This window comes from Rhinatrema bivittatum, chromosome 19, assembly GCF_901001135.1.
Source record: "Rhinatrema bivittatum chromosome 19, aRhiBiv1.1, whole genome shotgun sequence".
NCBI classification, from domain to species: domain Eukaryota; kingdom Metazoa; phylum Chordata; class Amphibia; order Gymnophiona; family Rhinatrematidae; genus Rhinatrema; species Rhinatrema bivittatum.
In genome coordinates, this window is record NC_042633.1 from 24,564,840 (window position 1) to 24,589,400 (window position 24,561).

Here is a 24,561-nt window from a genome sequence, read left to right on the forward strand (position 1 = left end):
CGGGGTGGAGGCAGAAGGGTGCCTCTGGCCGCTGGCGCCACCGGACTGTCGGGCGGGAGAAGTCCCGGGCCCAGACCGAAGGTCTCCTTCCAACCAAGACACGTCAACGTTGCCCCCCCGTGCTTGCCTTGATCTGACCTTCTCTGTTAAGCAAATTTACAGCCCAAAGAGAGCCTGGGTGGCAGGGACCCTGAAAGGCCTCGGGTGGAGGAAGGAGTGGGGCCTGCCGCGGGCACAGGAGCTAGGTCTCCAGTGCAGCCCAACCTGCAGCTCTTCCCGTGGACAGCAGAGGGAGCTGCAGCTTAGCTGGAGGACAGGCGATGGTGCAGCTTTGGAGAATAAGCAAAAACCTACAAAAAAAATAAAATGGTCAGGTGAGGCCTTTTATTTGGGGAGAAAATATATCGCCGTTTAAGGAGAGGCAAGTTTCCGTTTAATTTGTGTCTGAAACACAGATACTTGGCCCGGCGGCTCCTGTTCCGGTGACCCGGCGGAGGCGGCCCGCGGTCCTCGGAGGGTGCAGGTTTCGGGTGGGGAGTGGAGGGCTGCCGTTTCAGAGGTGGCTCTTGTCTCACAGTGGAGTAGGGGTGCTGGCTCCTGTTGTGGTGGCTTCGGTTACGGTGACACTGTTGGCAGGGGAGAAGTGACTTCAGTCATGGTGGCACTGTGGGGGGAGGGCAGCTTCAGACACAGGGGTGCTGGGTGGCTGGTGGGGTAAAGCGGCTCCTTTGATTGGGGGCTGGCACGCTGGCAGGGAGAGGCCTGCTGGTGCTGGCATGGGGGAAGGTGACTCCTGTTGTGGTGCTGCCGTGGCATGAGGCAGTGGGAAAGTGCTGTAGACGGGGTGCATCGCTGACCCTTTCCACCTTCTTCTGTGCCCGAGGTTGGGTGGATGGAGGAAAAGCTGACTGTGGAAGGGGGTGGGGGGAATGGATGCATCAGTGGGGAGAGCTTCAGGCCCCAGGGCCCCTCCTCTGTCTGTCCCATCCTCTGACTCCCTTCTCCTCTCTCTAATTCAGGAAACTTTTATTAGCAGGATAATTGGTACATGAAAGTGGCTTATAGATAACGAGAAAACGCTTCGCAACCGCAGCCAGGCCCGGAAGGAGAAACGGTTCCCGGCTGCTCCGATCCCGGTTCGGGCCTGCTGGCGCGGCAGTCCCGGTGTTGCCCGAGCGATGACGGGAAGCCTCCGCCGGAGGTGGACGCACACCCACGGCCGGGTGTGCCAGCGAGTCCTGGCCTGCCCTCGTACAGAGCGCGCGTGGGGGGAGGAAGGTTGTGCAAGGTGCTGGCCGAGCCCCATCGGCAGCCTCTCCGCAGAGGCGGGAATGCGCCGCCCGGGTCCTCTCCCTGCAGGAGCGCCGGGACAGGTGGCGAGGCGGCGACGGCGCCCTCAGGTAGGGCTGCGTTTTGGCGCTGTCCCGACGCGCGCTGCCCGCGCCGGATTCTGGCTGTCGAGCGCCGGTCGGGGGAGTTGGCACGGGGTTGCGTTTATCAAAAAAGCCGGCCAGACTGGAAGGGCAGGTTTGAGCTTTTCTCTGCCGTTCCCTTTACTTCGTAACTCGGTCGCTCTTTCTCCGCGTCTTCTCGTCCTCGGGAGGGGGGGGGGGGGGGGTCATTCAGTGGCTTTCTGTGCTTGCTCACACTACATGGGGCGATGCGTCACCTGCCTTACCCACTCCCTCCCCGATTACCGAAAATAGATGCTGGGCAGATGTGCTAAATCTGTCCTCTCTTCCCTGCTGATCCAGATGTGTGAACTCTCTTCCTCGTTCCTTGCCTCGCTCAGAGCGAGGAGGGGGAGAGATCTCTGCGCCGTTGGCTACGGAAATGCTCGTGTTGTACAGCGAACGAGTTTGCTCAGTGAATGAAATTAGCAACAAGAGAAGAGACTTGAAGGGGTTTAAAAAAAAAAAAAAATCTCCTTGGGAAGGGAACCCATGGTGATGCCCCAGCTGTTGTTATTCCTCAGCTCCAACGTCTTGTGCTGTGGTCTCTGATGTTTTCAGTCCCCTGCCTTTTGCTGTGGTCTCTGGGATTTTCAGCCCCCTAGCCTTTTGCAGTGTGATAGTCTCTGGGATTTTCAGCCCCTGTGCTCTCTGTATTGTGCTACAGTTTCTGGTATTTTTTCAGGCTCCCCCTGCTCTTTCTGCAGTGTGCTGCAGTCTCTGGGATTTTCAGCCTCCTGCACGCTCTGCAGCGAGCCACGGTGTCTGGGATTTTCAGCCCCCTAGCATTTTGCAGTGTGATAGTCTCTGGTATTTTCAGCCCCCTGTGCTCTCGGCGTTGTACCATGGTGTCTGATATTTTCAGTCCCCTGCGCTCTCTGCATTGTGCCGTGGTATCTGGTATTTTCAGCCCCTGTGCTCTGTGTTGTCTGGTATTTTCAGCCCCTGCACTCTCTTCAATATGATAATCTCTGATATTTTCAGTCCCCTGCCCTCTCTACGTTGTACTGCAGTCTATGGTCTTTTCAGCCCCTGTGCTCTCTGTATTGTGCTACAGTTTCTGGTATTTTCAGCCCCCTGCCCTCTCTGTGTTGTGCTGTGGTGTCTGGTATTTTCAGCCCCCTGCACATTCTGCATTGTGCCACGGTGTCTGGTATTTTCAGTCCCCTGCCCTCTGCGTTGTGCTGTGGTGTCTGGTATTTTCAGCCCCTGCACGCTCTCCAATATGATAGTCTGTCGTATTTTCAGTCCCCTGCCCTCTCTGCGTTGTGCTGTGGTGTCTGTCGTATTTTCAGTCCCCTGCCCTCTCTGCGTTGTGCTGTGGTGTCTGGTATTTTCAGCCCCCTGCCCTCTCTGTGTTGTGCCGTGGTGTCTGGTATTTTCAGTCCTCTGCCTGCTCAGCGTTGTGCCATGGTGTCTGGTCTTTTCAGTCCCCTGTCCTCTCTGCGTTGTGCTGCGGTCTCTGGTATTTTCAGTCCCCTGCCCCCTTCTGTGCTGTGCTGCGGTCTCTAGTATTTTCAGCCCCTGTGCTCTGTGATTTTTGCTGCATTCTGCCATTTTATTGTTACTAAACTTTTGCTTAAAGCAACTTATACCCAGCAGAACTCCTAAATATCTCTCAAGGCCTTCATGTTCTATTCCATCATCAAGTAAAAATCTCTTCTTGGCCTCATGCTGGCTACAATCCAAGCACAGGGACTGAGCTGAGGCTGGTCCAGGGGCGGACTGACCATTTGTGCCATAGAGCAGTGCCCGAGGTTCCACAGCACTGTCCCCTAGCCTCGGATGGGTGGTTAAGGGCCAATGATCCTTATTGCCTGGTGGCCTAGATCACTGTCTGTCTATCCCTGGGCTGCTTCCAGGAGGTCCAGTCCTTCTATGCTCCATCACCTCTGGTACTCATGCTCTTCCCAGCAGCAAGATCTCATGGGCAGTCACTGTGAAGAGGTATCTGCATTATTTTAGGTATTTGTCGGGTGTGACCAACGCAGAGGGAGCTGAGGGACTTCTGGTTCTCTGGCTATGACTCTTCAGCTACCTGACCCCGATCTTCCGGCAAGGATGTCTCAGCAGTCGTTGATTTTTGCTGCATGAGCAGATTGCCCCCCCTACTGGGCCAGCATATGTGGCGCTGGAGGTAGTAAAGCAGGGTAAGCACAGCTGTCCTGCTTGTACTGCATGTGTTCCTTTTTGTTAAGGTGCAAAGCTGATGAAGTCTGTTTTAGGTGTTAACCAAGAAAATAAATGCAATACCATTGGCTACTCTCGTGCAAAGAAGATCCGTAAAGTTGTCTTAGGCAAGGGATCGAGTCTATACGTTCCCTATCTGCTAAGCAGCAAATCCCAGAAAAGGCATTAAATTCCCCAAGCCTCGTGCACTGCAGGCACGGAGCATGGTGTTCAGACAATGCAAGGTCTGAAAGGGCTGAATCCTGTGTAGACTTGCACCTTCTGTAGGGGGCTTCCAGGAGGCACAGGGCTTGCTTCTGAGAGCAGCCCCCCTTACTTAGCTTAGGCTGCTGTGGGCCTGGGCTGGCCCGCAGGTGAGATGTATCAGCTAGTGTCACTCCTGGGGTCTTTTTGGGATGGGGAGGGTAATACTCATTACACCCTATCCTTATACAAGTAGGGATAGGGGGGGAGGCCATAATAATTAGCGATCCCCTGTATGGATCTGGCAAGAGAAGTATAAATAAATAGATCCCCGCATATCTCTGGGCAGGGGAGGACAGAAATAATAATGGGGGGGGGGGGGGGGGGGGGGCAGAAAACGTAATCGGGATCCTCTGTATGTATCCTAAAATGGCAAAGGGGGTTAATAATAATTAGGGACCACCTGTATGTAATCTGGGATGGATCTCCTGTATTTACCCAAGGATGAGGGATTGGAGTAATAATAATTAGGTATCCCCACTCTATAGCAGCACATGGAGGATTGGCATAATAATTAGGCATCTCCAGCATTGACCCTAGGATGGGCTATGGGCTAATAATGATTAGCACCCTGAGAAGTGGAATAAGTAGGGATCCCCTCTATCTACCCGAGGATGGGGGGTGGGAGTAATAATAATTAGGGATTTCCATGGGGGCGTGGAGCAATAATTACACCCCCCGCCCTCCTAGGCAGCGCAGTAATAATAAGGGATCTCCTGTACTTACCCGAGGATGAGAGATTAAAATAATAATGATCAGGGAGCCCCTCTCTTTTTACCCTTGGAAGGAGAATTGTAATAATAATGGTTAGGGATCGCCGGTATATGTCCCTCAATGGGGAACTGGCGTAATGATGAGGGATCCCCTGTATTCACCGGTGGATGGAGTAGTGGGTAATATTGATTAGTTTCCTGGGGCGTGGAGTAATAGTAATTAGGAATCCCCTCTAGTAATCCTTAGGTCCGGGGAGTAATGCTAATTAGCAGTCCCCTGTATTTACCCGAGAATTGAGGCTTGGAGTAATCTAAGCAGAGATCGCCTGCATTTAGCCGAGGATGGGAAATTGGAGCAATAACAATCAGGGATCCCTTGGATGGCGAAGGGGGTGGTAATGATTTCGCTCTCTTTTCTATGGCTGGCTGGGGTCCCGGCCCTGCAGCACATCTGTACACAGCTGGCGCGGGCTCTACCTGTGTCTGCCTCCCTCCCCCTCCCTTCTCACGCCTCCCCTTTAAGCGGGCTCCGCCACACACCGGATGACATCATCCCTTCGGCCAGCTCCGCCTCCACGTGCTGCCGATTGGTTGGCAGGCCGCTCGGAGGGCGTTGCGCCTGCCATTGGCTGGGTCCCGGCCGGTGATTAGCTGCGGCGGGTGCCAGTCGGAAGCGTGTTAAAGGGGAGGTGCGCCGGCGGGGATCGGCAGCTGCTGCTGCTGGGAGCGGAGAGAGAGCGCGGCCGCCCGGCCCCGGGGACGGAGGAGAGGGAGGCCCTACCCACTGGGCCCGGACACAGGTAAGAGGGAGGGGAGGGAAGCAACCAGTGACAGCATCATCATTCCTCCCAACATCAGCATCCAAAGCACCAGCATCCCCCCAATATCAGTATCCCAAGCATCAGCTTCTCTCTCAGCATCAGCATCCCCCAGTATCAGTATCCCAAGCACCAGCTTCGATCCCAACATAGCATCCCTCCCAGCACCAGCATCCCCCCAACATCAGCATCCAAAGCACCAGCATCCCCCCAATATCAGTATCCCAAGCATCAGCCTCTTTCCCAGGATCATCATCCCCCAATATCAGTATCCCATGCACCAGCTTCGATCCCAACATAGCATCCCTCCCAGCACCAGCATCCCCCCAATATCAGTATCCCAAGCATCAGCCTCTTTCTCAGGATCATCATCCCCCAGTATCAGTATCCCAAGCACCAGCTTCGATCCCAACATAGCATCCCTCCCAACATCAGCATCCAAAGCACCAGCATCCCCCCAATATCAGTATCCCAAGCATCAGCCTCTTTCCCAGGATCATCATCCCCCAATATCAGTATCCCATGCACCAGCTTCGATCCCAACATAGCATCCCTCCCAGCACCAGCATCCCCCCAATATCAGTATCCCAAGCATCAGCCTCTTTCTCAGGATCATCATCCCCCAGTATCAGTATCCCAAGCACCAGCTTCGATCCCAACATAGCATCCCTCCCAGCACCAGCATCCCCCCAATATCAGTATCCCAAGCATCAGCCTCTTTCTCAGGATCATCATCCCCCAGTATCAGTATCCCAAGCACCAGCTTCGATCCCAACATAGCATCCCTCCCAGCACCAGCATCCCCCCAATATCAGTATCCCAAGCATCAGCCTCTTTCCCAGGATCATCATCCCCCAGTATCAGTATCCCAAGCAACAGCTTCTCTCAGCATCAGCATCCCCCAGTATCAGTATCCCAAGCAACAGCTTCTCTCAGCATCAGCATCCCCCAGTATCAGTATCCCAAGCAACAGCTTCGATCCCAACATAGCATCCCTCCCAGCACCAGCATCCCCCCAATATCAGTATCCCAAGCATCAGCCTCTTTCCCAGGATCATCATCCCCCAGTATCAGTATCCCAAGCAACAGCTTCGATCCCAACATAGCATCCCTCCCAGCACCAGCATCCCCCCAATATCAGTATCCCAAGCATCAGCCTCTTTCCCAGGATCATCATCCCCCAGTATCAGTATCCCAAGCAACAGCTTCGATCCCAACATAGCCTCCCTCCCAACATCAGCATCCAAAGCACCAGCATCCCCCCAATATCAGTATCCCAAGCATCAGCTTCTCTCCCAGGATCATCATCCCCCAGTATCAGTATCCCAAGCACCAGCTTCGATCCCAACATAGCATCCCTCCCAACATCAACATCCAAAGCTCCAGAATCCCACAATATCAGTATCCCAAGCACCAGCTTCGATCCCAACATAGCATCCCTCCCAACATCAGCATCCCCCCAATATCAGTATCCCAAGCATCAGCCTCTTTCCCAGGATCATCATCCCCCAGTATCAGTATCCCAAGCATCAGCTTCGATCCCAACATAGCATCCCTCCCAACATCAGCATCCCCCCAATATCAGTATCCCAAGCATCAGCTTCTCTCTCAGCATCAGCATCCCCCAGTATCAGTATCCCAAGCAACAGCTTCGATCCCAACATAGCATCCCTCCCAACATCAGCATCCAAAGCACCAGAATCCCACAATATCAGTATCCCAAGCACCAGCTTCGATCCCAACATAGCATCCCTCCCAGCACCAGCATCCCCCCAATATCAGTATCCCAAGCATCAGCCTCTTTCCCAGGATCATCATCCCCCAGTATCAGTATCCCAAGCATCAGCTTCGATCCCAACATAGCCTCCCTCCCAACATCAGCATCCAAAGCACCAGCATCCCCCCAATATCAGTATCCCAAGCATCAGCTTCTCTCCCAGGATCATCATCCCCCAGTATCAGTATCCCAAGCACCAGCTTCGATCCCAACATAGCATCCCTCCCAACATCAACATCCAAAGCTCCAGAATCCCACAATATCAGTATCCCAAGCACCAGCTTCGATCCCAACATAGCATCCCTCCCAACATCAGCATCCCCCCAATATCAGTATCCCAAGCATCAGCCTCTTTCCCAGGATCATCATCCCCCAGTATCAGTATCCCAAGCATCAGCTTCGATCCCAACATAGCATCCCTCCCAACATCAGCATCCCCCCAATATCAGTATCCCAAGCATCAGCTTCTCTCTCAGCATCAGCATCCCCCAGTATCAGTATCCCAAGCAACAGCTTCGATCCCAACATAGCATCCCTCCCAACATCAGCATCCAAAGCACCAGAATCCCACAATATCAGTATCCCAAGCACCAGCTTCGATCCCAACATAGCATCCCTCCCAGCACCAGCATCCCCCCAATATCAGTATCCCAAGCATCAGCCTCTTTCCCAGGATCATCATCCCCCAGTATCAGTATCCCAAGCATCAGCTTCGATCCCAACATAGCATCCCTCCCAACATCAGCATCCAAAGCACCAGCATCCCCCAATATCAGTATCTCAAGCACCAGCTTCTACCCAACATAGCATCCCTCCCAACATCAGCATCCAAAGCACCAGCATTCCTCCAACATCCGCATGCAAAACACTATCATTCCCCCCCCCCCCCCCATGCCTCCCAATATCAGTATCCCAAGCATCAGCCTCTTTCCCAGGATCAGCATCCAAAGCACCGAAATTCCCCAATATCAATATCCCAAGCATCAGCCTCTCTCAGCATCAGCATCCCCCAGTATCAGTATCCCAAGCACCAGCTTCGATCCCAACATAGCCTCCCTCCCAGCACCAGCATCCCCCCAATATCAGTATCCCAAGCATCAGCATCCCTCACAACATCACCATCCAAAGCACCAGAATTCCCCCAACATCTGCATTCAAAGTACAAGTTTCCCTCCAATATCAACATCCAAAGCAGCAGTATCTCCCCAACATCAGTATCCCAAGCATCAGCCTCTCTCCCAGGATCAGCATACCCCAACATCGGCGTTTAAAAAAAAACAGCATCCAGCTCAACATTAGCATTTCAAGCATCAGTATCCCTTCCAACATAAGCATCCAAAGCACTAGCATCCAGCTCACAATTAGCATCCCTCCCAATGTCAGCATCTCAAGCATCAGCATCCCCCCAACATTAGCATCCTACCCAACATTTTACATCTTCTCAGCATTAACATGCAAAGTATTTGCATCCTTCTCAACAATAGCATCTAAAGCATCAGCATCCCCAACATTAGCATCCTTCCCAGCATCAGCACCCAAGCATCACCGCCTCTGCCATTAGTATCCCAGCACCTGCGACTTTTCCCCCCCCCCCCCCCCAACATCAATCTTTTGCTTCTGCTTTGATTTCCTATTCTTAAAACTGCCCCAGTATGATCACCTTACCCCGTTATTCCACCATCATTCCCTCCCCCCCCTAACCATCAGTGTCCCTCCCTGCTTGTACAGCCTCAGTATTGCCCTGGGATTAGTTGGGGGTCCATGTAGTCAACAGGGACCTCCTTGCTCCTCTGCTCCCTCCTCCAGATCTCGCTCCCCTCCCCCCCCCCCCCAATTCCCTTCCCTCTTCTCCCGTTTCTCAGTGATCCTGGGCTCGATCTGCTCTCCATCCTTCACCCCCCCCCCCCCCCCCCCCCCCCGAGCCATGCCAGATCCCTCCCATTATGACCTGAGATACGCTCCCCTTCCCCATGCCATGCCAGTCCCTTATCCAATGTGACCTGAGGTGCTCCCTCCTTCCCCCTGGCCGTGCCAGTTCTCTCCCCTCCCCCCCCCCCCCCTCCTTCCCCCAGCGATGCCAGCTCTCCCCAGGCTGTCTCTGCTTTTGTGATCCTGTTGATTTCCTGGCTTGCCCCTACGTTGCTTTGGCCCCCCATGCATCCTAGGGAACCCCACGTATTGGAGGGAGGGGGTGTTTTTCTGTTTGCTGCTGCACTCTCACAGAGTGGATGCAGAGCATGAGTGTGGCAGGAGAGGTGTTGGGTTGTGGGAGTGTGCAGTACGGCCTGCCGCATGGGGGTTCTCGGAGCCGTTTTGCTCTCCTGGTGATGGGAGTTGCCGGGCCTTTCCTGGGGGGGGGGGGCGCTTCTGGCATCTTACGGCACAGGCAGATACACAGCTCTGTTATGAGGTGGCAGCAGCTCCTCGCTCTCAAGGCTGGGCCTAGCCAGTGGATGTCCGAATGCATCTTTCACCCATGCTACACTGCCAGATTTGAGCTTCTCTCAGGCTGCCTCCCGAAAATGACTCTTCTCTCAGGTTTTTAATGCTGACCTGTAGGGGAGTGGAGGTGGGAGGGGGGCTCTGAAAGGGCTCCTCCCGCTCCAGTCTGTGATTTCTCAAGGCACAGCTCCTACACCACGAAGGCAGGGGGATTCTGTTTTCACGCCGTGGCCCTGCGAGTGGGCAGGTGGCAGCATTCAGGGTGCAGGGTCTGAGCTTCCGAGGGCTGTGAGCTGCAGATGGGGAGGGAAGCACGGAAGCGGGGATTGAATGGGGGGGGGGGGGGGAGGGTAGTAGTGGATATGGTGCGGGGGGCTCCAGCCGGCACTGCACGCCCGGTTAGCTTTGGTGGGGGCTGTCATGGTGGAGTGGATCTGCCATCCCACTGCTGGGGCGTTGCTGGAGACGGGGAACTTGAAAGATCTGTGGTTCCTGCTCTGGGGAGGAGAATGCACAGCGAGGGGAGACAAGGCGAAGGAGATGGCTGGAATGGGGAGCAATGTCAGCCGGGGGATTTTCGTAAAGAAAAATCCTGAATACTGTGGTTTCCATTCAAAGTAGCACAGGACCAGCCTAGAATGCGCTACTTCCATGGCACAGAATCATTCCCACACCCATGCAGCACCGCTCTTAAATGTGTCACATCCATGGCACAGAATCATTCCCACACCCATGCAGGACCACTCTTAAATGTGTCACATCCATAGCACAGAATCATTCCCACACCCATGCAGGACCACTCTTAAATGTGTCACATCCATAGCACAGAATCATTCCCACACCCATGCAGCACCGCTCTTAAATGTGTCCCATCCATGGCACAGAATCATTCCCACACCCATGCAGCACCGCTCTTAAATGTGTCACATCCATGGCACAGAATCATTCCCACACCCATGCAGGACCACTCTTAAATGTGTCACATCCATGGCACAGAATCATTCCCACGCCCATGCAGCACCACTCTTAAATGTGTCACATCCATGGCACAGAATCATTCCCACACCCATGCAGCACCGCTCTTAAATGTGTCACATCCATGGCACAGAATCATTCCCACGCCCATGCAGGACCATTCTTAAATGTGTCACATCCATGCACAGAATCATTCCCATACCCATGCAGCACCACTCTTAAATGTGTCACATCCACGGCACAGAATCATTCCCACACCAATGCAGCACCGCTCTTAAATGTGTCACATCCACGGCACAGAATCATTCCCACACCCACGCAGCACCGCTCTTAAATGTGTCACATCCATGGCACAGAATCATTCCCACACCCATGCAGGACCACTCTTAAATGTGTCCCATCCATGGCACAGAATCATTCCCACACCCATGCAGCACCCTCTTAAATGTGTCACATCCATGGCACAGAATCATTCCCACGCCCATGCAGCACCGCTCTTAAATGTGTCACATCCATGGCACAGAATCATTCCCACACCCATGCAGCACCGCTCTTAAATGTGTCACATCCATAGCACAGAATCATTCCCACACCCATGCAGGACCACTCTTAAATGTGTCACATCCATAGCACAGAATCATTCCCACGCCCATGCAGCACCACTCTTAAATGTGTCACATCCCTGGCACAGAATCATTCCCACACCAATGCAGCACCGCTCTTAAATGTGTCACATCCATGGCACAGAATCATTCCCACACCCATGCAGCACCACTCTTAAATGTGTCCAATCCATGGCACAGAATCATTCCCACGCCCATGCAGCACCACTCTTAAATGTGTCACATCCCTGGCACAGAATCATTCCCACGCCCATGCAGCACCACTCTTAAATGTGTCACATCCATAGCACAGAATCATTCCCACACCCATGCAGCACCGCTCTTAAATGTGTCACATCCATGGCACAGAATCATTCCCACACCCATGCAGCACCACTCTTAAATGTGTCCAATCCATGGCACAGAATCATTCCCACACCCATGCAGCACCACTCTTAAATGTGTCACATCCATGGCACAGAATCATTCCCACACCCATGCAGCACCACTCTTAAATGTGTCACATCCATGGCACAGAATCATTCCCACGCCCATGCAGCACCACTCTTAAATGTGTCCCATCCATGGCACAGAATCATTCCCACACCCATGCAGCACCGCTCTTAAATGTGTCACATCCATGGCACAGAATCATTCCCACACCCATGCAGCACTGCTCTTAAATGTGTCACATCCCTGGCACTGAATCATTCCCACACCCATGCAGCACCCCTCTTAAATGTGTCACATCCATGGCACAGAATCATTCCCACACCCATGCAGCACCGCTCTTAAATGTGTCACATCCATGGCACAGAATCATTCCCACACGCATGCAGCACCGCTCTTAAATGTGTCCCATCCATGGCACAGAATCATTCCCACACCCATGCAGGACCACTCTTAAATGTGTCCCATCCATGGCGCAGAATCATTCCCACACCCATGCAGCACCGCTCTTAAATGTGTCACATCCATGGCACAGAATCATTCCCACACCCATGCAGGACCACTCTTAAATGTGTCACATCCATGCACAGAATCATTCCCACACCCATGCAGCACCGCTCTTAAATGTGTCACATCCATGGCACAGAATCATTCTCACACCCATGCAGGACCTCTCTTAAATGCGTCACATCCATGGCACAGAATCATTCCCACACCCATGCAGGACCTCTCTTAAATGTGTCACACCCATGGCGTAGAATCCTTCCGACACCCATGCAGGACAAGTTACTGGCATGGGTTGTTTCCAATACCAACACAGGCTCAGTCTTTAGTGTGTCACATCAGTGACACGGAGTCAATCCCACACCCACTCAGAGCTAGACTAGAATGTGTAATTTACGTGGCATGGAGTCATTCCCCCACCCATGCAAGACCTGCTTAGAATGTGCCACTTCCATTGCATGGGGGTCATTCCCACAGGCACATCCTGAGCAGTCTGGAATGTGTCACCTCCGTGGCACTGGACCTGTCTAGAATGTATCACACCTGTGGTACAGCGTCATTCCCATGGGCACCGAGGACCAGTTTGGAACGTGTCACCTCCGCGGTGCAGGGTTATTTGCATACCCACTCAGCCTCAGCCTAGCACGTGCCTCGTCACTAGTATTGAGTCATTCCCACACCCAGGCAGGACCACTGTAGAATGTGTCTTGCGCGTGGCATGGGGTCATTCCTAGTTCCACCCAGGGCAGCCTAGAACGTGGCTCATTGGTGGCGCAGGTTTATTCTAGCCCCCACAGAAGAACAGCCTTGAGCATGGCATATCCCTGATTCAGTCCTTCCGGCTCTGAAACCGTTCCAGCCTAGAACATGTCACTTTTGTGGCACAGGGTCCTTCCAGCGAAGCTGATTTAGAGGATTGACGTCACATCTTGGCTGTCTTTGAGTCATGGACTAGGGACAGACTGCCACATATAGCCAGCGGCTGTGCCATTGGAGGGAGCATGACTTCAGATCCGGGTGCAGAGGCAGTCGCTGGTGTGGTGGAACTTGAAATGGCTTTAATTACCAATTAGAGTAATTAAGGAGACTGCCGTTAGGAGAAGATAATTATGGTAGAGGAAGCTTTGCTTCATGCCTTGTCAACAAAAATAGAGCCTGAGAACCTGGAACCCTCTGAGCTCAGCGCTGCGTGCACCTGGGGATCGGGTGGGAGGGGGAGCGAGGGATCAGGGGGATGAGGTGGGCCCTTGCTGTGCGAGAGGAGGGAGGAGCTTGCTGGGTATCCTAAGGCCAGGGGGAAAGGGGAGGAGGGGTCTTGGGCACAGCCTGGGCTCGTTATTGAATGCCGCTGTCCTGGGTTAGGGTGGGCAGCCTGACGGAGGGGCATGGTTGGGGGGGGGTGGGGGAGGGGAGGCTTGCTCTCTCAGCTCCACGTGGCACTCATGCATCCCTCTCTCTTCCATCTCCCCCCTAGATTCCTGGCGGACATCCGTGGAGTTTGCGGCTCAAGGAATGCCCCCCCTTCCGAGGCCTCTCTGATCTCCGGTGCCTTATCTACCTCCCCTACCTCCCCTTCACCCTCTGAACCTTCCCTTTCTCTGTGGCCTTCTCCCCCCATGACCCTGCCCTCCCCGCTGATCCCTGGCCCTCCCTTCCACCTGTCTCCCTAATCCCATACCCCCTGCTTTCCCTTTCATCCTTCTGACCCCTGACGTCCCCTTCCCCTCCCTACCTCTGACCCCTGATTTCCTGTCTTGAGGCTCGCACTTGTCCCGCCCACTTTCCAGTCCCCCCCAAGGGGGGGTTCCATTCAACCCCCAGCACTGGGGACCTTTTCCTCCCCTCCATTTCCCGTCCTGAGGTGACTTCCATCCCTCCCCCCCTTGCCTCATGTCTTGAGGGGAGAAGAATTGTGTGTCCCGTCCCCCCCCAGGCTTCCTGTGTTAAGGTGAGGTGACCAGCCCCCCCCTCCTCCAACCCTGGAGTCTTGTCCTGAGGTACAGTGACCTCTCCCCCCTCACCCATTTCCTGTCCCGAAGTGGCCGCCGTCCAGTTCCCGGTGCTGAGGCGAGGGGAACTTCCCACCCCGCTTCTATGATCTGAGCTAACACCTCCCCCTCCCATCCTCCCCCCACCCCCCCCCCCCCCCTCAATTCTCGTCCTGAGTTGACCTCCAGCCTCCAGGTTCCCTGTTCTGAAGGGGACTCGCCTACCCCCGGTTCTTTGATCTGAGGTGACCCTCGCCTCCTCTCGCTTCCCTGTTGTGACGTAAGCCCCGCCCCTGCGGCGAGCCCGTCAACATGATGTGTGAGGTGATGCCGACCATCAGCGAGGATAACCGGCGCGGCTCCACGTACAGCGCCGATGACGCCAACTTTGAGCAGCTGATGGTGAACATGCTGAATGAACGAGAGCGGCTGCTGGAGTCACTGCGAGAGACGCAGGAGGGATTGGCCACTGCCCAGCTGCGCCTCCGGGAGCTCAGCCACGAGAAGGAGTCCCTGCAGCGGCAGCTCAGCATTGCTCTACCCCAGGTGAGGAGGCGTCACTGCCTGAGGTAGAGGCCCACGTGTCCCACAGGCTCTCCCCGAGGGAAAACCCACACACTCGCCTCCAGGGAGTCCCACACGCTGTCCCCTAGGGAATCCCACAGGCTCACTCCCAGGACATCCCATACACTCATCTCCAGGGAGTCCCACGCAGTCACCGCCAGGGAGTCACATACATTCACTGCCAGGGAGTCCCACATGCTCTTCCCCAGGAAATCACACACACTCACCTCCAGGGAGTCCCACACACTGTCCCCTAGGGAATCCCACAAGCTCACTCCCAGGACATCCCATACACTCATCTCCAGGGAGTCCCACGCAGTCACCGCCAGGGAGTCACATACATTCACTGCCAGGGAGTCCCACACACTGTCGCCCAGGAAATTCCATGCACTCACCTCCAGGGAGTCCCACACGCTGTCCCCTAGGGAATCCCACAGGCTCACTCCCAGGACATCCCATACACTCATCTCCAGGGAGTCCCACGCAATCACCGCCAGGGAGTCACATACATTCACTGCCAGGGAGTCCCACACACTGTCGCCCAGGAAATTCCATGCACTCACCTCCAGGGAGTCCCACACGCTGTCCCCTAGGGAATCCCACAGGCTCACTCCCAGGACATCCCATACACTCATCTCCAGGGAGTCCCACGCAGTCACCGCCAGGGAGTCACATACATTCACTGCCAGGGAGTCCCACACACTGTCGCCCAGGAAATTCCATGCACTCACCTCCAGGGAGTCCCACACGCTGTCCCCTAGGGAATCCCACAGGCTCACTCCCAGGACATCCCATACACTCATCTCCAGGGAGTCCCACGCGATCACCGCCAGGGAGTCACATACATTCACTGCCAGGGAGTCCCACACGCTGTCCCCTAGGGAATCCCACAAGCTCACTCCCAGGACATCCCATACACTCATCTCCAGGGAGTCCCACGCGATCACCGCCAGGGAGTCACATACATTCACTGCCAGGGAGTCCCACATGCTCTTCCCCAGGAAATCACACACACTCACCTCCAGGGAGTCCCACACACTGTCCCCTAGGGAATCCCACAGGCTCACTCCCAGGACGTCCCACACGCACTCACCACCAGGAATCCCATAGGCTCACCTCCAGGGAATTCCGTGCGTTCACCACCAGGAAGTCCCACACTCTCAACCCCAGTGAGAACAGCACATTCACCCCCAGGGAGTCCCACATGCTGTACCCTAGGGAATACCACAGGCTCAACCCCAAGAAGTGCCATATGCTCTCCTCCAGGGAGTCCCATGTGCTCATCTCCAAGGAGTCCCACACGCTCACCCAGGAAGTCCCAAACTCTCAACCCCAGGGAGTCCCTGTGTCAGGGAGTCCCATGCATTCCCTTGCAGAGCATCCCGTGTTCTCTCTCCATGGGAAACTCACAGACTGTGCACCAGGGAGTCCCACACGCAGTCCCACTGCTAATCCCATGCAATCTCCTCGCAGATATGCTCACAACCCCTTCGCAGTCTCCCCTTCCATTATCTCTCTCTCTCTCTATGTGCAGGAGCACCCCTGTCTCTCCCCCTGCCTGTCTCTCAGGCTGTCTCTCTTTGCAGGAGCTTCCCTGTCTCTCTCCCTGCCCATCTCGCAGGTTCTCTCTCTCTGCAGGAGCTCCCCTGTCCCTCTCCCTGCCCGTCTCTCAGGCTCTCCCTCTCTGCAGGAGCTCCCCTGTCTCTCTCCCTGCCCGTTTCTCAGTCTCTCTCTCTCTCTCTCTCTCTGCGCAGGAGTTTGCAGCCCTCACCAAGGAGTTGAATGTGTGCCGGGAGCAGCTTCTGGAGCGTGAGGAGGAGATTTTGGAGCTGAAGGCTGAGAGGAACAATACCAGGGTGAGTCTGGTCAGGGTGAGAAAGGGTTTGAGTGAGGGGGGAGGGAGGTGCCGATGTCTGAGAGAGGTGGGGGGGGGGGGCAGGGGCTGCTTGTGAGGGGAGGAGTGGCGTTGATCTCCCCCTCACTCATCCAGGCAGAGGCCAGAGTGTACCAGGAGTTCAGCTTCTAATTTCTCCCTACCCCCTCTTCCCTTTTTCTCACATTCCCTCTCCCACACTCTGTCCTCCTTCTCTCCCCCACCTCCCCCCTCTTTCTGGTTCCTCTTTCCTCCTTGCTGTGTTCCACCCACCCATCTCTCTCCCTTTGGCTTCTCTCCTGTTTCACCTTGCCGCTCTCTCGGCCTTGCCCTCCCTCCGCAGCTCCTCCTGGAGCACTTAGAGTGTCTGGTGTCCCGGCACGAGCGATCCCTCAGGATGACCGTGGTGAAGAGGCAGGCGCAGTCCCCTGCTGGAGTCTCCAGCGAGGTGGAGGTTTTGAAGGCCCTCAAGTCTCTCTTTGAGCACCATAAGGCTCTGGATGAGAAGGTGAGTGCAAAGCCCCAGAGCTGCCCTGGGTGAGCTGGTAGGGAGGGGAGGTGTCCTCAGAGGCGGCCGCCCCACTTTGGTGCTCATTGCTGCTGGCAGTTTAGGGGAGCGCGTGGTATTTGTGTAGATCCCCCCTCCCCTGTCTCCCCCCCCCACCTCAGAACCTCTGGCTCTCCTTCTGCAGGTGCGTGAGCGGCTCCGGGTTGCGCTGGAGAGAGTGGCCGTGCTGGAGGAGGAACTAGAAATCTCCAGTCAGGAGGTAATTTGCGTCTCCTCCGATAAGTAGCACCTTCACCCCACTTCCCACCGCAGGAGCGGCTTCTCTCTATCTGGTCACCCCACAACCTACCTAGGGTGCTTGGAGGGATAGGGGGGCCACAAGCCATGGACTGCTGGGCAGGAGGAATTTCCCGAAATGTTCCAAGTGTGATGGGGCAGGAGAAGGTTGGAGGGTGGCAGGGAGAGGACCGTGGTCTCCCACACTCTCTCCAAAAAAGGATTCTGGGAGGAGGTTGAAGGGTGGGAGGAGAGGACCGTGGTCTCCCACATTCACTGCAGGGATTCTGGGAGGAGGTTGGAGGGTGGGAGGAGAGGACCGTGGTCTCCCACATTCGCTGCAGGGATTCTGGGAGGAGGTTGGAGGGTGGGAGGAGAGGACCGTGGTCTCCCACATTCACTGCAGGGATTCTGGGAGGAGGTTGGAGGGTGGGAGGAGAGGACCGTGGTCTCCCACATTCACTGCAGGGATTCTGGGAGGAGGTTGGAGGGTGGGAGGAGAGGACCGTGGTCGCCCACATTCACTGCAGGGATTCTGGGAGGAGGTTGGAGGGTGGGAGGAGAGGACCGTGGTCTCCCACATTCACTGCAGGGATTCTGGGAGGAGGTTGGAGGGAGGGAGGAGAGGACTGTGGTCTCCCACATTCGCTGCAGGGATTCTGGGAGGAGGTTGGAGGGAGGGAGGAGAGGACCGTGGTCTCCCACATTCACTGCAGGGATTCTGGGAGGAGGTTGGAGGGTGGCAGGGAGAGGACCGTGGTCTCCCACATTCACTGCAGGGATTCTGGGAGGAGGTTGGAGGGTGGGAGGAGAGGACCGTGGTCTCCCACATTCACTGCAGGGATTCTGGGAGGAGGTTGGAGGGAGGGAGGAGAGGACCATGGTCTCCCACATTCACTGCAGGGATTCTGGGAGGAGGTTGGAGGGTGGGAGGAGAGGACCGTGGTCTCCCACATTCACTGCAGGGATTCTGGGAGGAGGTTGGAGGGTGGGAGGAGAGGACCGTGGTCTCCCACATTCGCTGCAGGGATTCTGGGAGGAGGTTGGAGGGTGGGAGGAGAGGACCGTGGTCTCCCACATTCACTGCAGGGATTCTGGGAGGAGGTTGGAGGGTGGGAGGAGAGGACCGTGGTCTCCCACATTCACTGCAGGGATTCTGGGAGGAGGTTGGAGGGTGGGAGGAGAGGACCGTGGTCTCCCACATTCACTGCAGGGATTCTGGGAGGAGGTTGGAGGGTGGGAGGAGAGGACCGTGGTCTCCCACATTCGCTGCAGGGATTCTGGGAGGAGGTTGGAGGGAGGGAGGAGAGGACCGTGGTCTCCCACATTCGCTGCAGGGATTCTGGGAGGAGGTTGGAGGGTGGGAGGAGAGGACCGTGGTCTCCCACATTCGCTGCAGGGATTCTGGGAGGAGGTTGGAGGGTGGGAGGAGAGGACAGTGGTCTCCCACATTCACTGCAGGGATTCTGGGAGGAGGTTGGAGGGTGGGAGGAGAGGACCGTGGTCTCTGTTGTTCACTGCAGGGATTGTGGGAGGAGGTTGGAGGATGATGGGGGGACATTGGAGCCGGAGGCGCAGGCTCTCCCGCACTTGCCTTTCCAGACGTGTGACTCTGAGATTTCATTCTTCCTTCCAGTCCCTCTCTTTGCGGGAGCAGCTGGCCCGGAGACGCTCAGGGATCGATGATGCTAGTAAAGACAAAGATGGCAACACCCAGAGCTGTGTAAGAGGGGAGAGGATGGGTCCCTTACTGTAGGGGCAGCTGTATAAGAGGGAGGGCAGGGCTCTCTTCCTGTATAAGAGGGAGGGCTCTCTTCCTGTATAAGAGGGCAGGGCGGGGCTCTCTTCCTGTATAAGAGGGAGGGCGGGGCTCTCTTCCTGTATAAGAGGGAGAGCGGGGCTCTCTTCCTGTATAAGAGGGCAGGGCGGGGCTCTCTTCCTGTATAAGAGGGAGGGCGGGGCTCTTTTCCTGTATAAGAGGGAGAGCGGGGCTCTCTTCCTGTATAAGAGGGAGAGCGGGGCTCTCTTCCTGTATAAGAGGGCAGGGCGGGGCTCTCTTCCTGTATAAGAGGGAGGGCGGGGCTCTTTTCCTGTATAAGAGGGAGGGCGGGGCTCTCTTCCTGTATAAGAGGGCAGGGCGGGGCTCTCTTCCTGTATAAGAGGGAGGGCGGGGCTCTCTTCCTGTATAAGAGGGCAGGGCGGGGCTCTTTTCCTGTATAAGAGGGAGAGCGGGGCTCTCTTCCTGTATAAGAGGGCAGGGCGGGGCTCTCTTCCTGTATAAGAGGGAGAGCGGGGCTCTCTTCCTGTATAAGAGGGCAGGGCGGGGCTCTCTTCCTGTATAAGAGGGCAGGGCGGGGCTCTCTTCCTGTATAAGAGGGAGAGCGGGGCTCTCTTCCTGTATAAGAGGGAGAGCGGGGCTCTCTTCCTGTATAAGAGGGCAGGGCGGGGCTCTCTTCCTGTATAAGAGGGAGAGCGGGGCTCTTTTCCTGTATAAGAGGGAGGGCGGGGCTCTCTTCCTGTATAAGAGGGAGAGCGGGGCTCTCTTCCTGTATAAGAGGGCGGGGCTCTCTTCCTGTATAAGAGGGAGGGCAGGGCTCTCTTCCTGTATAAGAGGGCGGGGCTCTCTTCCTGTATAAGAGGGAGGGCAGGGCTCTCTTCCTGTATAAGAGGGAGAGCGGGGCTCTCTTCCTGTATAAGAGGGCAGGGCGGGGCTCTCTTCCTGTATAAGAGGGCGGGGCTCTCTTCCTGTATAAGAGGGAGGGCAGGGCTCTCTTCCTGTATAAGAGGGCGGGGCTATCTTCCTGTATAAGAGGGAGGGCAGGGCTCTCTTCCTGTATAAGAGGGCAGGGCAGGGCTCTCTTCCTGTATAAGAGGAAGGGCGGGGCTCTCTTCCTGTATAAGAGGGCGGGGCTCTCTTCCTGTATAAGAGGGAGGGCAGGGCTCTCTTCCTGTATAAGAGGGCGGGGGCTCTCTTCCTGTATAAGAGGGAGGGCAGGGCTCTCTTCCTGTATAAGAGGGAGAGCGGGGCTCTCTTCCTGTATAAGAGGAAGGGCGGGGCTCTCTTCCTGTATAAGAGGGAGGGCGGGGCTCTCTTCCTGTATAAGAGGGAGAGCGGGGCTCTCTTCCTGTATAAGAGGGCAGGGCGGGGCTCTCTTCCTGTATAAGAGGGAGGACAGGGCTCTCTTCCTGTATAAGAGGAAGGGCGGGGCTCTCTTCCTGTATAAGAGGGCGGGGCTCTTTTCCTGTATAAGAGGGAGGGCAGGGCTCTCTTCCTGTATAAGAGGGCGGGGCTCTCTTCCTGTATAAGAGGGAGGGCAGGGCTCTCTTCCTGTATAAGAGGGCAGGGCGGGGCTCTCTTCCTGTATAAGAGGGAGGACAGGGCTCTCTTCCTGTATAAGAGGAAGGGCGGGGCTCTCTTCCTGTATAAGAGGGCGGGGCTCTCTTCCTGTATAAGAGGGAGGGCAGGGCTCTCTTCCTGTATAAGAGGGCGGGGCTCTCTTCCTGTATAAGAGGGAGGGCAGGGCTCTCTTCCTGTATAAGAGGGCGGGGCTCTCTTCCTGTATAAGAGGGAGGGCAGGGCTCTCTTCCTGTATAAGAGGGCAGGGCGGGGCTCTCTTCCTGTATAAGAGGGCGGGGCTCTCTTCCTGTATAAGAGGGAGGGCAGGGCTCTCTTCCTGTATAAGAGGGAGAGCGGGGCTCTCTTCCTGTATAAGAGGAAGGGCGGGGCTCTCTTCCTGTATAAGAGGGAGGGCGGGGCTCTCTTCCTGTATAAGAGGGAGAGCGGGGCTCTCTTCCTGTATAAGAGGGCAGGGCGGGGCTCTCTTCCTGTATAAGAGGGAGGACAGGGCTCTCTTCCTGTATAAGAGGAAGGGCGGGGCTCTCTTCCTGTATAAGAGGGCGGGGCTCTTTTCCTGTATAAGAGGGAGGGCAGGGCTCTCTTCCTGTATAAGAGGGCGGGGCTCTCTTCCTGTATAAGAGGGAGGGCAGGGCTCTCTTCCTGTATAAGAGGGCAGGGGCGGGGCTCTCTTCCTGTATAAGAGGGAGGACAGGGCTCTCTTCCTGTATAAGAGGAAGGGCGGGGCTCTCTTCCTGTATAAGAGGAAGGGCGGGGCTCTCTTCCTGTATAAGAGGGCGGGGCTCTCTTCCTGTATAAGAGGGAGGGCAGGGCTCTCTTCCTGTATAAGAGGGCGGGGCTCTCTTCCTGTATAAGAGGGAGGGCAGGGCTCTCTTCCTGTATAAGAGGGCAGGGCGGGGCTCTCTTCCTGTATAAGAGGGAGGGCAGGGCTCTCTTCCTGTATAAGAGGGCAGGGCGGGGCTGTCTTCCTGTATAAGAGGGCAGGGCTGTCTTCCTGTATAAGAGGGCAGGGCGGGGCTGTCTTCCTGTATAAGAGGGCAGGGCGGGGCTGTCTTCCTGTCTGCCAGTGCTGGGCAGGTAAGATTCAGGAACGCAGCAGTGCACGATGGGGCCGGGAGTGAGAACCCGATAGCAGGGATCTGGAGGGAGACTTCAGGCTCCTCACAATTGCAGCCCAGGGCGATTTGTACCCTGCCCGGCTGCCCTGGGAACCTAAATCCTGAATAAAGATGAAAGATAAGTTCATCCGGCTGAGCCCCCCTGGTGGCATCGAAGCCTGGGCTGAGCAGAGATCTCTGCCATGGTGCCATATCCCGGCTTGGCACCCACTGAGCTGAAAACCCGAAAGACCTGAAAGCAAACACTTAACACAATCATAAAATCAAACATTTGTACACCGAAAGGGCGCTGGATGCATGGTGCGGCCTCTCGTGGGGCAGGGGGGGGGGGGGTGAAGCCAGGGAGAAGCCAGAGATGGCCGGGGCCTGTGGCATGTACCAGAGGCGTATGGCGCCTGCACAAGTTGAAGCCACTGGCCCTGGCCTACGACGGTGGTAGGGGAGCAGGCCTGGGAGGTTGCAAAGTACCTTCCTGCAGAGCAGAGGCGATAGCGAGAAGAGAAGCAGGAGCTGGCCAGACCCCCAGGCCACGGGGGAGGCCCAGAAACCAACCAGCTCAGTGCCAGCGGCCACTTTGGGAGCTGAGGGCAGGCTGGTGGTAAAGACCTGGAAAGGTGGGAGTGCCTGGGGGTTGGCGTGAGTGAGGGGAAATGACGTGCATAAGGAGCAATTCCCTACAAGTGGTCAAGCCTCTACGGCCGGCAGCCGGGACAGACTGGATAAGCCAATGGCTTTGATCTGCTCCTCAACTGGTGCCTTAGTGGAGGAAGAGGATCATTCTAGGGTTACGTGTGCCCCTGATCTCTGCTTCCCAGGTCCCCGGGGTGCGTAAGAAGGAGTTTGATCCGTCCTGTAGCAGCTGTAGCCCTTTTTGTATGGGGGGAGGGATTTGAAGCCTTGCCCTGGATCAGATGGGTCCTGGGGCAGGGGTGAGAGATCACGTCTTCCTCTTGTCCTCCCCTGTGCCCCTCAGGCCTTGCTGAATGGCTCCTCCCCACACCTCGAGTTGCGAGGGGGCCGGGAGTCGGACATGGAGGACGTGCTGGAGAAGCAGAGGATGGAGCTGGCCCAGCTGAAGGAGCGGCTCACCATGATGTGCCGCCAGATGGCCGAGCTGGAAGAGGAACTCAATACTGCACAGAAAGATCTCATCCGATCGGAGGAGGTGAACGCCAAGCTGCAGCGGGACCTGAAGGAGGTAAGGTGGGGGGCATGATCCCCAGGTCCTCCAGCAGCAGAGGTAGTAAACTTCCAGAACCAGAGGTGACAGGCTCTGTATCTCCCCCAATACTCCCGTGCCTGGAGGTGACAGGCTCTGTATCCCTGCTCCCGTCCCCTGAGCCCTCCAGTGCTAGAGGTGACAGGCTCTGTATCCCTGCACCCATCCCCTGAGCCCTCCAGTGCTAGAGGCGACAGGCTCTGTATCCCTGCTCCCGTCCCCTGAGCCCTCCAGTGCTAGAGGTGACAGGCTCTGTATCCCTGCTCCCGTCCCCTGAGCCCTCCAGTGCTAGAGGTGACAGGCTCTGTATCCCTGCTCCCGTCCCCTGAGCCCTCCAGTGCTAGAGGCGACAGGCTCTGTATCCCTGCACCCATCCCCTGATCCCTCCAGTCCTAGAGGTGACAGGCTCTGTATCCCTGCTCCCGTCCCCTGAGCCCTCCAGTCCTAGAGGTGACAGGCTCTGTATCCCTGCTCCCGTCCCCTGAGCCCTCCAGTGCTAGAGGTGACAGGCTCTGTATCCCTGCCCCCATCCCCTGAGCCCTCCAGTCCTAGAGGTGACAGGCTCTGTATCCCTGCGCCCATCCCCTGAGCCCTCCAGTGCTAGAGGTGACAGGCTCTGTATCCCTGCTCCCATCCCCTGATCCCTCCAGTCCTAGAGGTGACAGGCTCTGTATCCCTGCACCCATCCCCTGATCCCTCCAGTCCTAGAGGTGACAGGCTCTGTATCCCTGCACCATCTCCTGATCCCTCCAGTCCTAGAGGTGACAGGCTCTGTATCCCTGCACCATCTCCTGATCCCTCCAGTCCTAGAGGTGACAGACTCTGTATCCCTGCACCTGTCCCCTGATCCCTCCAGTCCTAGAGGTGACAGGCTCTGTATCCCTGCACCATCTCCTGATCCCTCCAGTCCTAGAGGTGACAGACTCTGTATCCCTGCACCCGTCCCCTGATCCCTCCAGTCCTAGAGGTGACAGGCTCTGTATCCCTGCTCCCGTCCCCTGAGCCCTCCAGTCCTAGAGGTGACAGGCTCTGTATCCCTGCACCCGTCCCCTGATCCCTCCAGTCCTAGAGGTGACAGGCTCTGTATCCCTGCACCCATCCCCTGATCCCTCCAGTCCTAGAGGTGACAGGCTCTGTATCCCTGCCCCCATCCCCTGAGCCCTCCAGTCCCAGAGGGCAGTTCAGAAAGTAAGAAGGACAGTTTCCAGGTTCTGGTGCTGATCCGCATTTTCCCTGCTCAGATCCCGGTTCTGACCCCACAGATTCTGCGGCTCTGGCTGCTGTTTCTCCTCTTTCCCCCACAGGATCAGACGCAGTTTTTCCTGCTCCTTCCTGGGTGGGACGTCCTGGATTTTCTCTCTCTTTTCTCAGTGCAGGAGAAAATGCATTTCCTCTTCTCTTTCTCCGGTGCTGCACTGCAGGCAGAGTTGGGCTTCTGGGAGTTTCCAGCTCAGTTTCTGTCTGCAACTTTCTCTTTCTTATTCTGTGTTGGGTG

The 24,561-nt window shown here is 56.1% G+C and overlaps 2 protein-coding genes across 2 annotated transcripts; both read left to right on the forward strand.

Moving 5' to 3' along the window:
• Positions 1 to 1,178: 1,178 nt before the first annotated feature.
• Positions 1,179 to 7,081, forward strand: LOC115080304 (early nodulin-75-like). The gene is made up of 4 exons (XM_029584456.1): positions 1,179 to 1,251; positions 2,159 to 2,261; positions 6,115 to 6,439; positions 6,638 to 7,081. Exons 1-4 carry the CDS (start codon positions 1,179 to 1,181, stop codon positions 7,079 to 7,081), a joined length of 945 nt encoding a protein of 314 aa, XP_029440316.1.
• LOC115081113 (liprin-alpha-3-like) lies at positions 5,266 to 23,045 on the forward strand (the record flags this gene model as incomplete). Its single annotated transcript, XM_029585625.1, is given in 7 exon segments — positions 5,266 to 5,397; positions 13,640 to 14,699; positions 16,472 to 16,573; positions 16,934 to 17,098; positions 17,283 to 17,357; positions 19,011 to 19,097; positions 22,821 to 23,045. Coding segments are annotated over 6 exon segments (888 nt in total), but the record flags the coding sequence as incomplete, so codon positions are not given.
• Positions 23,046 to 24,561: the final 1,516 nt, after the last annotated feature.

Excerpts from the sequence above, each read along its gene's own strand:
- LOC115080304 (XM_029584456.1), top strand. The coding sequence starts at position 1,179 with ATGACGGGAAGCCTCCGCCGGAGGTGGACGCACACCCACGGCCGGGTG. Across the intron at positions 1,252-2,158 it reads GCGAGTCCTGGCCTGCCCTC|TGTGCTGCAGTCTCTGGGAT; the intron begins GTACAGAGCGCG and ends CTCTTTCTGCAG. Across the intron at positions 6,440-6,637 it reads CCAGCATCCCCCCAATATCA|CCTCCCTCCCAACATCAGCA; the intron begins GTATCCCAAGCA and ends ATCCCAACATAG.